Here is a 15,183-nt window from a genome sequence, read left to right as displayed (position 1 = left end):
TGGCCCAATCAAGAATTTCAAAGTAATATAATTCAAGTAGGAATTAATTTTTGTACAATGCATATTTTTACACCGTATTTTTGTCTTTCTTTATTAATGTCCCCTGCCAAATCGAAAGGCTAACATTGAGTGGACAAGGGAAGAAATGGTAAGTATGTTTTCTCGTTCGATGAGCTCTCATTAAAAGTTGGTAATGGTTGGCTTTGGGCACTAACACATTCTACTTACGATGGATGGTGCTACTTAGAGAAATATACAATAGCTACACAATAGTCTTTGTGCTAATTCGCAAATCATTTAATTCGTTTACTTACGTTCAATACAACCAGTACAATTGTCACATTAGGGAAAGACTGCATTAACTTGCACGGTACCCGAAACCCTGGTCCTTGCCTGACCAACTCGAATGACAAACAGAAGACTTTTAATTCCCAAAGGTGTGAATGTTCCATTGTTATGTTTATCTAATCCAGCTGATGCCATTGAAGGCAAGACAGGTCTGTGAAATTGATCCTCTGATAACTAAGTAGGGAAGTAGGGTTTTCCTAAGTTAATGGAGCTTTCCCGTATGCACTATAACAACGGTTGTAACAATGGTTTCATCTAATATTTCTTTCTTTCTTTTCTTGGCAACCTCCCTCACACAAAAGGCTTTCTTTGAGAACGCAAATGAAGAAATGGTAAGTATCTTGAACTTAAAGCATGTTTTCACATTTTGAGCAGCAACGAGTCAAACTGCAAACAAATTACGAGAATATGACGCGATATCGACCAAACTTGTGTAATAACCCTTTTCAGCATACATCTAATACTTTGGTTATTTTTTGGCAAAGTTTAGTAATTAGCGACGAATTGGAAGCATTCGGCTTTGCTCACTCCTCCCTGTACTCAAAAAAGTTGGTTGCTTAGGACTGATGGCAACCGTATCATCCCTTGATGTCACTCCACCTCTCCAAAGAGGCGTTGTAGCACCGTATTTCAGAGCGAACAGATTTCATATTAAGATGTCAACACAATTTGAATGACGTTTATGTTGAAGTTCACTACGACAGCAGACGTAAAATAGGCAAAGGGAACAAAATGAGTGTTCTTCATTATCAACAAAAATAACTCACCTCTTCATCAAAGCTATATGGCGGCAAAATATCGTGTCAAAATCGAACTCGCGCCTCAACCTCTTGAACCAAGTGGCCATGCAACGCCAATAGTGAACCGCTCTATGGTGTCTACAATCCAAAGAGGGTGTAATAGCTATACCAGTCAGTTTATCTCAAAGAATCGTACGCGTCCTTAGACGTAAGAGATACAGGCTTTACAATTGAATTCTTGAACAAATTAGAAAAATATGGGATGGGTAAAGCGCCGTATTCATTGTAAATTTCGTGGTACGAATACAATCTTTCAATGGTATTGATATAGTCTCCTCGTATATTTTCGTTACTGGCTTGCCTGGGTAGAACTAGAAAAGGTTTTAAACGACCTACACGAAAGTTTGACTTTCTTGGGAGTATCTTATACTTTGCATCCAAAACTTACACAGAACACCATCATGACTTCTCAGAGTCACTGTACGGGTCGGGCACATACAGCCTACGTTTCTTCTCTGTCGTGTATTTATAGTGCACTGGTGTAGTCGGATTTTTGTTGCTCATTTATACTCGCTATAATTCACTCTGGATATTAATTTAAAATCGTCAACAGAAAACGTGTCATGCTGTGGTTTTCTTATGATGTACTATACTATCAAACATGACCATACACTTCAGTGTGCTGTGATCGATGAAAAGCGTCGGCCGCAATACAAATACATTGACAGTAGGTTCGTTTGTTGGTTTTCGGCGAAACTGCTCATTTACTTAAGATTAGTGCCCCAAAACAGCTCCTTGTTGTCATACAGCAAATGAAATATCTACAGATGCCATCAAGCACTCAGCCTTTATAACTTAATCTACTGTTAGTACCATAGCTCATCAATTCACCGTGAACACGAATATTAAGGTAATACATTTTAAGTGGAAATTCATTTTCTTTTCAAAAGCAAATATTTACAACCCGTTTTTTCCTTTCTTTTTAATATTCCTGTCGAATCAAAAGGCTGAAATTGACTGGACAGAGGAAGAAGTGGTAAGCATATTTCTTCGTATAGGCGTATCATTCAAATAATCTCCGACTAAAAGTGATGGACTCAAGATGGTAATTTTGATGCAAGGCATACACAGCATCATCTGTATGTGCTCTAAGAAAGATTAGAGCAACGCAATGTCAATAGCTGCGATAAAGCGAGAGTTGACATCTGATAGATGTGTTATATCATCAACATCGTGTGGTAGGAAACTGACGTGGTTACTTATAACTAACTTGATAGTGTCATGTTTTTTTCTTTTATGTACTCGAGAATAAGGAAGGGCTGAGAGTCTCCAATTGGGGTCTCAGTCGATTTATCTGAGATGCTACAAAGAAATTCGAGATATCAATTACTCGATTTCAAAACTTAGTATTTGATAATTCTCAAATCATCTATACATATTTATCCATTCTGAACAAATGCACCATTACCTGCAGCTCTAACATATTTATATCTTACTTTATTTTTGAATAGGTTCGTCATTCTCAATCCATCCATAAGAGCACAACTGAATGGACAGAGGAAGAAATTGTGAGTCTAGATTACAATAACCTTGTTACCTGCAGACAAAAAATGTTGTATAATCTTTGAAGAGAAAGTGGTGTAAACATGATTAGAACTACTTAGGGGGAATATGATATTGTAGTAATATTCGGTTTAATCAGCAAATGTAAGCTCATTTACTTTTATCTGTTGTAATTCACTGTTTTATGGATAATTTTTAATACTGCAACTTTCAGCTACCCAATACTTAGGATAAATTTGAACAATTAAAATACCCTATTCCCCAAAATTAATTCCAATGGTGTTTGTAATGGTATGATTCAGATAAAGCAAACTAATTGTAAGAAAACGTTCAACATAAACATCTATTGCTTGTAAGTCAGCAAATTATAGACATTTGTTAAATCTGTTGCGACCCGTATAACAACAACGACCACAAATTATAAATTTTAATATGATATCTAATTTTAATGGCTTTAAATATGTATCATATCATCCAACTTTAGGTTTTAATTGAAGAGAGAACAGAAGATAAGGTAGGTTGTTTTTCATATTGCCTGGGCCTTTAGTTTACACCTATTCAATTAACATATTGTTAAGTATAACAAGTATGTTTTCTGGTGAAAGAAATCAATTGTGAAAAAACATAAATAGCAAATAATGTTTCAAATTGTCGAAATATTGAGTGTAAAAAGTTGATAAGTCATGCAACGTTGGTCAATGCCTAACTGTTTGTTGTTAAGGTTAGCAAGTAAAATAAGAACAGAATGTTTTGTTATTAATCACAAGCCGTTATTTGCGTTTTAATGTCTAATTCACTTTAGACTTGTCGGACATAGTGGTGTTGTTTTTTTAAATCTGATTATTATGAAGAAGTTGTCTCCAAAGTTATACAAGGTGCACATGTACGCATGTGCCTTTTTTCCAAGCAACAGACTGACTTTGTGAACAAATATACTGTTCTCGTGTATTATTAATCTTTGGTGTTGTATCAATACATACACAAGCGTCTTCGTTATCCAGTGTCGTTACCCAAGGTCACATATTGCTTCATGTACATCCTCTTTGTGTGTGTAAGGATAACTACACACTCCCTGTTAAAAAGTACAGTTACCTCTTAGAGGCCTAAATCGACAGGTAGAAAGTGATTGAACGGACAATAATTAAACCAAATGATAATACTCTATATTCTGAAGAAAGAGAGTTCAAAGCAAATGTCATACAAGGAACAATAAGTTACAGCAAAGTCGAATTTCATACATATACCCCAGGATAACTATCGCTTTCCTCCTTAGATGATAAAGATATTGCTACTGACTTCTTTTAAGTTTTTGAATTACTTACTTTACACGGTCATACAGTGTAGCTCTTTGCTGCAATATACTGTGAAAGAAAATAGTGAAGTCTCTTCTGAATAAGAAACTCAAACGCCTAGGTGCAGGATATAACCAGCGAGGATATTATTTCAAAATTCCTATTTTGGGGTGAGACTCGTTATGAGTTCCAATACCTTTTTTGCTAGAAATATAATTATCCACCCTGAAACAAAACTATAGTATTTTAGACCTCACATGGTAACGCTTTACTCGTCTTCCCCTTTTCAAGATTTCCTCAATGGAATTAAAGGCCACAATTGAATGGACTAAGGAAAGATTTGTAAGTATTCTTGTGTAAAGTTGTGTGAATATTTAAACATTAAGGTAGAATGCGCCTCGAAAGTGAAAGGCTTAAACTTTGCTCAAACTTTCCTCAAGGAATATTCAACCACTCCCAACCATTCTCTTTCAAAATCAAGAGTAAACATCGGGGGGTCAGCGTGCAAATTTTGTTAATAGAGAAACAAATTATCCAAGATTTACCTACATTTTAAATTCGAAATGACCGCCATCCCTGTGTTTACTCTATGGAGAAAAATAAACTTTTCCATTTTCTAAGAAACAAGACGGTGAAAAGATGTTTTGCGCCAAGAACTTTAAAATGAATCGCCGCAAGTGGTAGATCAGAAAAGAGTAAACATTTGAGAGTCCGAATATCTTTCCCCGAGGCGCGTTCTACCTTTAAAAGAAAACCTTCAATCTCGGGAAAAATATATTCTTGCACTCACTATTCTGAACTCGCCTTCAAAGTTCAGGACTTTTTTGTTTATGTCCGTATCGATGTTATGATTAATTGTACGGAATTTACAAACAAGTTTGACTTTTATGTCCTCGAGCAATCGCAGGTCCTCAAACATATCACCATGTCGACTTGTCCGAATACTCCAATGTATTTATGGCAATGACTCTTTTCAACTTTGTAAAGTTATCATGTTGATGGTGGTCTGTTTCAAAGTTTCAAAGTTTCAAAGTTTATCGTATAATAAAAAAAAAACCTAATTCCATAAAATGTTTTTCATGGTTGTTCGATAGTGTGAATTTGCTGTGCGTAGTGTTTCTGTTCCTGATCGCTTAGTCGCTGACTTTGATTAACTTTGCAAATTTTGTATGCATCAAGTTAGACATCCCCTTATGGATGGCAATCTAAACAACTTAATTAAGGTAGTATGCACCTCGAAAGTGAAGACTTTTGCTCTAACTTTCCTCAAGGAATCTTTCAATCATTGTCTTTGAAAAAAAAATAGGGGGTCACCGTGCAAATTTTGGTACTAGAGAAACAAATTACTCAAGATTTACCGATATTAGCAATTCAAAATGGCCGCCATACCTGTGTTAACTCTATGGAGAGAAATAGAACTTTTCGAATTTCGAAAAACTAAGCCGGTTAAAAGTCTTCTTTCACCAAGAGCTTTAAAATGAACCCCCACATGTTGTATATCAGAAGAGAATTGTAAAAGTTTGAGAACCCGAATGTCTGTCCCCGAGGTGCGTTCTACCTTAATGGATAAATTCTGTCAGTTTTACGTAGGATACAGTGATGTAATGGAACCGTGAAATTATCATTACAAGATATTACAATTAAGTACTTCAGAAAGTATACTACTCCTTTGACATACTAATTGCATCTCAAAAAGAGTTTCGAATTTTTCTTCAATCGCTGTACAACCAACAGGCTCTTATCGAAGACACTGCAGGAGAAGAAAATGAAGAAAAGGTAGATATTTTTTATCTAACTGTGTTTGTATATTTAACATTTATTTCATCAATTTTACTTCAGGGCGATACTCATTTAAAGATATACAGGCAGCTGTTCCAATGCAATTTGGCCACAGTTACCATAGAAAGAGAAAATCTAACCAATCATAGATTTTAAGCGGATGGCCGCTTTTTAAAATCAGCGCCCTCAAATGGGCATTTTGAATACCAAGGAACGCCCCTTTGACCATATGTGGGCATATTTACATTACACTTGACTGTATAACTTTAAACTGCGCCGAGTCAAGGAAAGTATACGTTATCGCAACATAATACATGTAGTTCGAGGAGGATTAACAAGGTCATTGCTGTTAACAATTATGATGAGAGCAGGCTAGACACCTGTAAAAAAACTTTTTGTCCCGCAGAAAATAATAGTATAACCACAGAAAACTGTACTCTATGAAGATGAATGTTTTTGTTGTTGTTGGGAGTATTTCAAACTACGCTATTTCAAAATGATAAAACTACCGCTTTCTTATGAAAAGTGTTTCTTTCATTCATATCCATCAGGACCACTCAATATAAAGCGTAGTAACAATTTCTCTTTTGAAATAGGGAGCTTACATTTCGGTATATTAGTCTTATAAAACATTGTTTACAGCATAATTATTGTTACACCAAATGCTTCATCCGAATTAAAGACGGTCCATCAAAACTTTCATCATTCTAGCTTTTCTGTATTGGTGACCTGGTAACGTTGTAACTGCGTTTTCAGTTGATTATTTGATTATTAGAATTTGTGTCACCTAACATGTACATCGGAAAACGACAGCTTGTAACAACACAATTGGAATGAATTTTGGATAATTGGATCTCTATATTTTTGAAATGTCTCAAAAGTGCTAGTTACCCTATAGCTGAATGTTGCTATATTTTAAATTACTCATAAGAACAAGTGTGTAACTTAAAAAGAAAAGCTTATGAGGTTACATTTGCAGATTATATCGACATTACTTCACCATCCAATTAATCCAAAAGTAGTTCCAATCACGTTTAACGCATCGTATCATAACTATTGTGATATTCAGATTAAAGATGAAAGCTCCATCATGATTGCTGGCATAACGAGAAAAGTGACAATTGATAAAAAGCTTCAAAAGTAGGCCTATAAACATTTACGTCTAGAAACAATAACGATTAGATCACAATACATAGCGAAGTCCTTAAACAATAGTTTTATTATTTTACAACGGCATCAACTAAAACAATTCTGAAATGAAAGGGAATTAAAAGAAAAATGAACCGGGGATTTTTACCGTCTTACTACTCAAACATTATGCAACGTTTAAAAAAATATATCTTCTTCATATTTAACATCTTTCTTCCCTCTTCTGTCTCGCTCATAGACTGTATTCCGAAATGACGGTATATAACAAAATGTTTAATAAATATGTAACTTTTTCTTTCAGATACTTTTCGAGCAGGAATATCAAATTCATGTGGAGAGTCAGCATCTACAGGCATCATCTATGGATTCTGCAGAAGACATTCCACCAGGATATTGGCTGTCAACACGCCACGTAATGTCATACATGCAGGACAGAATTTAAAAGCCTTTGATGATCAAATACTCTAGTTTTGAAGGATGTAATTTTCAACCTCATCACATAAATATATATTCGAATATACAATGACAATGGTATCAGCTTCTAATATAGCAGTTTAAGGTAGTATACGCCTCGAAAGTGCAGGACTTAAACGTTTGCTAAAACGTTCCATACGGAATCTTTCAACCATTCTCTTTCAGAATCAATACTAAATATCGGAGTCACCGTGCGAATTTCGGGACAAGAGAAAAAAATAACCCAAGATTTACTAATATTTAAAATTCAAAAATGCCGCAATCCCTATGTTTACATTATGGAGAAAAATGAAATTTTCGAATTTCGAAAAACTAAACAAGTAAAACATCTTCTCACAATAAGAGCCACAACTGGTAGATCAGAAAATAATTGTAAAAAATTGAGATTCGAATATCTGTCCCCCAGACGCGTTGTAGCCTTTATTCGCCAGAGACACACCACTGATGATGTAAATTATTTAAAGAGAACCGTGAAATACGATATGGATACTTATCGTAAATTTAAGTTTTATCATCATAGGATACTTGAAATTCTTGAGAATTTCTATATTTCACTCTCTTCGATAGATATGCAGATTCGCCGACATATATTGGTCTACATTTTAAAGGACTCATTTCAAATTTTAGTCACGAATTTTCTCTTGCAATGTCAGAGCTAGAGATCGGCTTGTGACCTTTTTTACCTGATTACTTTCTCAGTATACGTCTTGTGTATGTGAGGATGAAAATTATAGGTGGCATGCTACGACACTTTATCCACCAAGATCTCTTTGGACTTTCCGTTTGATCAAATTTGACCCTAAATTGAGATTATTGCATATAATAGAAAACTAAGTGTTTGTTTTGTTACAATTTGAATAGAATGACATAAAATATTCAACAGCAATCTCATTGTTTCATGTAAATTGTAAATATCATATTTTTCTAATGGTTAAAAAAATCCGCCGAAAACATATTTTCAGGATATTTTTAATCTGTAATTAGTATGACAATTTATCAACATTACTTTATTCACTCTGACAGCCAAAATTCGAAGGGAAGGCAATACAGGGAATGTCGTCGTCTGGGTATTTCAAATTGTAATATGTTTATGTTGCTTTCTTTTGTATCATAATATTTCAGAGCTTTCTTTTATATGCACTAAAATAATAATCGTTTGTAGCTTCCTGTACCATATTAAAAAAACTTATTGAGGTGTTTTATGTATTATCGTAATATTCTAAGGTACTTTCACTGACGACAGTTAGATGCAGATTATAATGTATTTCATTAAAATGCATGGTACCATCCTGTACGGTAAAGATGTAACCTTTATCTCGCCATCTTTCTTTGCAGTTGTTATGTCTGTCACAGATTCAGCCTGTAGAATGATCCTTTAGTTTGAGCTTAAGTATCATTTACTAAAAATCGAGGAAAAAAATCAACTCGAAACTTTATGCCTCGCCTGCTAAAATTACATTGTCCACATAGACTCGTAGACTGCTAATATACAAGTAAAATCTAATATGTAGTAATGCAGAAAAGTAAAATCCGGCACTTTTAATTTTGGCGTTATATTTCAATTATTTTCTGAAGATAACTATCAGTGTGTGAAACTTCATGTGACGATACATTTTCAGTAGACTGAGTATATTTTAACCATAATTCTTCGCTTTTCATATCTATTACAGTATTTAGTTATCCTTCCCAATACCCTTTCGACTGCAGCTGCATACACCAAAATTGCGACCCCTGTCGGCTAGCTGCACATGTAGGCACGTATTCACGTACACGTATAGGGTACCTGCAAGTTTCTGTGCTTTTCGTTTGCCTATTCGTAACGTTATCAAACGATCTAGGCCGCAAAAAAAAACCGGGAGCATTCCTCCTCGCTACCTGCGCTCGGTCAGATACCGACGTTTGATCGACTTCACCTGTCAGTTGGACCGTGAAGGCAAAATACCACTTATACGTACCTTATCACCTCCACACAAGGTTGGCGCTTGTAAAATGATTTGCCTCATAGCGCCAAAGTCGTCATCCGATACCGGTTCCTTTGCCCTTTCTATTTTCAGTTTAATTATATTCGCTCCATGTGGCGCCCCGTTCCTGTTTAGTTTAATTTAGCATGATATGCCCTTCCGAATTTGAAAACTTAAAATTTTACCAAAACTTTCCCAATGAAACTCTCACCTGTTCTCCTACCAATCAAGATTATATATTGAGCATCATCGTTCAAAATTTGTTACAAGAGAAACAATTACAAAACTATTATCGATATGTGAAATTCAAAATTGGCGCCATTCCCGTGTTAACTCAATGGGATGAATATTATTTTTAATTTTCTTAAAACTAAGACGGTAAAAAGCTTTCACACTCAAACAGCTTTAAAACTAGTCCCAAGAAGTCTTTATCAGAAAAGTACTAAAGAGAATGAAGAGCCCGTATATATTTCCTCATCAAGGCTCATTCTATCTGAATATAGGACTTCTTTGTCCCTTTTGCGCACTTATATTGGGAAGAATATATTCGCCTCGTTCCTATCCTCCGTCGTATAGCTGCTGACTAGACTGCGAATTCGTTCCAATTAAAATTGAACTTTGCCGTAAATACAATATTTACAGCCTTGTATATTATATAATTGTTTGTCTTAGTTTGGCTTTATCATCAGAATAATCCTTGAAGGTGACTTTTGTGTCGAATAATTTGGTAAGATTATAATGAACATACAGTTCCTCGTCGTGAGAGTACTGAACTTTGCTGTGTTCAATATCAGCCATACAGTCAAACTAAATACTGCTCTTGCTCTAACTGTTTGCACTTTATTTCCCGGTGATGTGAAGCATTTATGTATTAATATTTTGGTGTATGTATTTGCTTTTTAATTTACGCTCTCCAGTATGTATGTTTAGTGAGCCACTTTCCTTGGATCAAATCAAAACCTTAACACACACTACGTTATTCACTAGAGGCCCTGAGACTTGCTTGCAAGCTGCATAGTGACCCTGTAGCTGGTAAAGTGCATTCATCGAGTCACATTGTGATGAGAATTTCAGATCAAAACATCGAAGTAATTTTAATATCATTTGTTTCACAATGTCAGCAATTAGTGATGTCGCGAGTTTTGCGGATTCTGCGAATGCCCTGGGTTCAATAGGGGCAAATAAGTTTCGCGGCAATTACGTTTCCTATATAGTACTTTACCTTTAATGTTGTCATTCAAGTTGTTGAACACCTCTTACAAGTTGATCAATGAATCCTGGCAAGTCTTGGATAAATAATTGGAAACAGTTATTTCCGAGTAAAAGTTTTAAACGTCACACAACTCAATGTATAAAAACAAATACAATACAACGCCCGCCGCTGGTGGCGCCAGTACAACTCCTCAGTATCAGGTCACCGTGAGTTATAATCATGACATTCATCATAAGCTCTTTAACATGACGCTTTCCCTTAAACCACATGCAAAATGTATCAGGATTACAAGACTTCAAAAATCTTCGTTTATATTATTTCTCTTCGTTTCAATTATTTCCATTGATTTTTGATCTAATTTTTTAAGATGAAATGGTACTTTTCGATATGACGAAGACGAAGACAAATAGGAGACCTGTGTAAATGTGTTTTTGTATTGGCCGTAAAGGCGATGAAAACAGTCATTGATGATATTCATCGCCCCCTAGAGAATGGTAAAGTTAATGTTTTTGATTAATATGCGGAAGTGCGTCATTCTCTTTGTCACCGTATTGGACTTATAAGTGCCGAGTGTCAAATCACCTTACACTAGTATACAAAGGCTGGTATCTAAAGACAACATGACGAGACGATAAGAAGAATTAAGGTATGCTTTTTATTACTGTCAGCTTTATGCTTTTGCAACTTTATTTATCGCTAACTTTTCAAGCCAAACTGTTCTATTGAAATCAGCTTTCGATTGGATTCAATTTCTTTAGTTTTTCCTGCGATTTTACATAACGTCTGATACCTTATCCAATTCATTGTCAGACATCTCGACTCATGTGGACAGTAAAACTACGTTTTTGTTGTTATACTTCAATAATGACAAATCTTCTCTAAATTTTTGACGCTCTCTCTGTAGTTATCAATGCACATACCAAGTACGATTCGTTTTCAGTTTTCAATGTGGAGCAAGTTGAAACGGGTACGTGCAAAATCTATATGGTCACATCGCGGTGCGACATAACTTACAACTTACATACATTGCGGAACAAAGTACAAGCTGCGACAACTATACTCTGGTCGCATACAATCTGTTGCGTGTACTATTCGGTGCGACAACATTGTCGACTGCTCGAATACGCTCTGCTTCGGTACAAAACAAACTTTATGCTAGTCGAGTACGTTCCGGTGCGACAATAATCGATAGCAACATTCATTTCGAGCCGAGAAATTTGTACATTCTTAATTTTTACGAATATTGTTTACAACATGACATAAGGTGTACTAAGGAATAGGACGTGAACCAATCAGACTCACCTTTAGGCCCAGATGACAGTACCACCCATATGTTTAGTTTGATGATCATCAAACATTGGGCTAAGCATTAACAGGGTAGAGGAAGACACTATTTGCTACAGTGGCTGACTTTTCTACGTACAGAAATAGTTACCATACTGTTTTATTCTGTTTGGAGCGAAAATAGTACTTGAATGTTGAAGTATGTTCCCCTAAGATCGAAAAAAATATATATAATGGTCTTAGGGGATTCAACCAGTAATGTAAGTTTTGTAGGAAGTTAAAAGTAGTCTCATGTCCGTTTCCCGCATTGCTCTTACTTTCTTGCCCGCTGGCAGTGTTGAAACTTCGAAACCTGGAAGTCATTTACGAGGACGAGTACTGCAATTTGTCTTCGTGTAGCAATACCCTTTTCTTTGTCGTAGCACAGCGTACCTGCATCCAAAGACGTTTCATTATCTACTTATTTGGCTCTAGCAGGCATCTATCTAAATTGCCTTTTCCCGCTAGATTTAGGTAGCTATGCCACGGGGCACGTAGGGCAATTTACACTATAGGTATACGGATCGCACGGACAATGGCCAGTTCCCCAAATTCAGCCTGTGATTTTGTCGTTAGAACGGGTCTGAATTGGATTTGCACTTCAATGATGGTTTCGTTGTTTTATGTATTTTGCACGAGGATTACGAGTTTATCGGAGTCATATATTGATTTCAAGGGTTTGGCGTGTGCTGTGTAACTTGTTGTATTATACACCTACGTCTGTGCTGTTACCTATGGAGTTCGTCGTACAGTAAGTTTCGGAATCAGAAGACGAGGAGTCAAATAACTTTGACGCGGTGTCATTCACCTTTTGATCTCATAACACTATTACGTCAAGACGGGGAAAAGAAGATATAATTTTGATTTATTTTTACAGTTTTTTTCTGAATATTCCGTTCTTCACGAAGTAATAGTGGTCAGTCAAAAACCTCTGAATTTGTGTGAAATTATGCTTCCTGCACCGGTCGAGTAAAGTCATAGAGATACACTGTAAAGGTGTGGTGTACACAGACAATCGACGGTACGCGTAAGCACAAAGCGATGGTGCGTCGATTTTGCAAATCAAAATGCTTGTCTCTGGAAAATCGCGTCTCTTTAGAGAGGCTCACTAGTGTTTCAAGATATATTGGATAAAGTAGACTAAACTGTTTTCGCGAGCGTGTCTTTTCCACATACTCTTGTTCACAATTGTCAAAACTTTCGAAGAATGATGTTTATCATATTTACAGTATCTATGTTACTCTCGCTACGCATGTCGCAAAGCTCATTCATACTTTACTTGCCGAAGTGTCAACATCCCTTCGAATTCCTGTAAATACTATTTCTTAATTTCGCTCTTTATCTCGTAGTTATTTTGATCAATCTTTCCTTAGACTAACGAATGTAACTTCTAGTAATCTTCAAATAATCTTAGAACCTCGTATTTGACTTGGTTTTGAAATAGTTCTTGTCGCGTCTGATATTCTTTTTTTCTGTCTTCTTATGATACGAAGTACAATAGTTCTTTTTATAATTGCCACTAAACCTCAATTATCTCTGTTACTTACTTGACAGGAAGAAATATGACCAATGAGTTACGCACATGCAGCTGTGTTCGATTATGGGACACAAAAAGCCAAACAGAAAACCTCAAAAAATACTTTCTTCAGCTTGGAAAGTCTGCAAACGAAGGAAAGGTTGACTTAAAAAGATAGACACATTCTTAGGCAAGGGTGCGGATATCAATGCTGAAGATGATAAAGGGCGAACCTTTTTGCACGAGGTAATATTCTTCACATTACTCTATCGCTACAGCAGTTTCAAAAGTGTCACCTTACCATACACGTTAAAATCGTAGTAAAACGATACTTCTGTTAATAATTGTTAAAATAATATTTTGATAAAGAACAATGTGACCATCATAATTCACTATATTAACAGATAAGATTTGCACGAAATTTGACCTAGGGGTGCTTTAGGTCGACACGAAAAAAATGATATCTGTTATGATGCTTCATGTCTTCATGTTCACCATTAATAGATTTAAGGTTTCATCGCAATAATTGAAAACTAAAGTAGCTATGGCACCAGGTTTGACGCAAGCCACTTTGCTGTCGGGACAAAAACAGAAAACCTATTCGGAGGTAGACAGTGCTATGTGTGAAGTCGTACGTTTAATTTGTACAAATCGGAAAGAGGTTTGATGGAACTATCATAGAATGACACTACAAGATTCTGTAATACTGTATCTGGCCTTGTTTCTGAGAAGCGTTAAAAATTTTACGAATGTAACATCGTGGAGAGTGGGGTGGTCATTTGCTTGTTTACATTGTCTACAGTCAATTTGAAAATGTGGTTAGGGAACATTCCTAACCTAATAATGTTGATCAAGGTTGCCAAAAATTTCAGAGCTGATATTTTAAGTAAACTTTGCCAAGGTTACGAGATATGGCCATGGGTATTTGATAACAATTCAACAATCACACAGTAATACAGTTGCTTCTCATTGTCTTAAGGTCGCTAAAAACTGGCATACCGATGTTGCCAAATTCTTGATTGAGAGAGGGCATACCTACACAAGGGAGATAAAGAAGGCCTCACTCCTCTACATGTAGCTGCAATGGCGGACTATAAGGAAATGGTCGAGTTCTTATCGGATCGTGGAGGTAACAAATGTTTATGTCTGCCACTTTCAGAGTTTAAAACAAGGAAACTACAGAGGTAACAAATGGGGCATGTACTTCTAGACTAACCATCTTCTTCAGGGCAGGTTAAACAAATGTTCCCTCACTTGAGAAAATCTTTTGAGCTTTCGACTTGTGGTACATACTTAATATAGTCGGCGATCAAAAATACGCAGCTCCGCATCTATAATTAGTTGAAGAGAAAGCCAAATAATGCATACATAAATGGAACGTGAACGGACTCTTATCACTTTCTTCACGCTCTCACCATGTTCTGGTGATGCCATGCGTTCTCATAACGGTTATTGGCAGTCTTGAACTTGAAACAGTCACTTTTGACGTATGTCTCTTCCAGAGCGATTTTCACGCTCGCATTGTTGTAGACTTGTGTTAAATAATGGCATTCCGTTCGTTTCCTATTGTTTCTCATATTTGTATAAACTGGATACAAACTTGCACTGAAGAAAGGCAAAGTACCTACTAGACTACAGTAGAATCGCAGACGGCGATAACGTCGGGTATGCGCTGCTATTCTGATAAAATGCAGAGTTCTAAAATCAACATTCCGCTTGTTTTTAATACCATTGACTTGTTTCATTGTTCAGTATTTCGAATTATCCATTTTAACGTGACCTTTTTACCATGATATCAAATGAAAATTCTCGAGTTAATGAGTGT

The 15,183-nt window shown here is 36.0% G+C and overlaps 1 protein-coding gene across 1 annotated transcript; it reads left to right on the top strand.

Annotated features, from left to right (window-relative positions):
• The first annotated feature begins 79 nt into the window (after nucleotides 1-79).
• On the top strand, nucleotides 80-8,642 carry LOC139135110 (uncharacterized). The gene is made up of 8 exons (XM_070702355.1): nucleotides 80-148; nucleotides 651-680; nucleotides 2,095-2,124; nucleotides 2,600-2,656; nucleotides 3,136-3,165; nucleotides 4,235-4,285; nucleotides 5,678-5,719; nucleotides 7,173-8,642. The coding sequence occupies exons 1-8, from the start codon at nucleotides 146-148 to the stop codon at nucleotides 7,311-7,313; spliced, it is 384 nt and encodes a 127-aa protein (XP_070558456.1). The 5' UTR covers nucleotides 80-145; the 3' UTR covers nucleotides 7,314-8,642.
• Nucleotides 8,643-15,183: the final 6,541 nt, after the last annotated feature.

This window comes from Ptychodera flava, chromosome 1 (assembly GCF_041260155.1).
Source record: "Ptychodera flava strain L36383 chromosome 1, AS_Pfla_20210202, whole genome shotgun sequence".
Classification (NCBI taxonomy): domain Eukaryota; kingdom Metazoa; phylum Hemichordata; class Enteropneusta; family Ptychoderidae; genus Ptychodera; species Ptychodera flava.
Note: the sequence above shows the minus strand (reverse complement) of the source record. Positions and strands in the feature narration are given on the sequence as shown.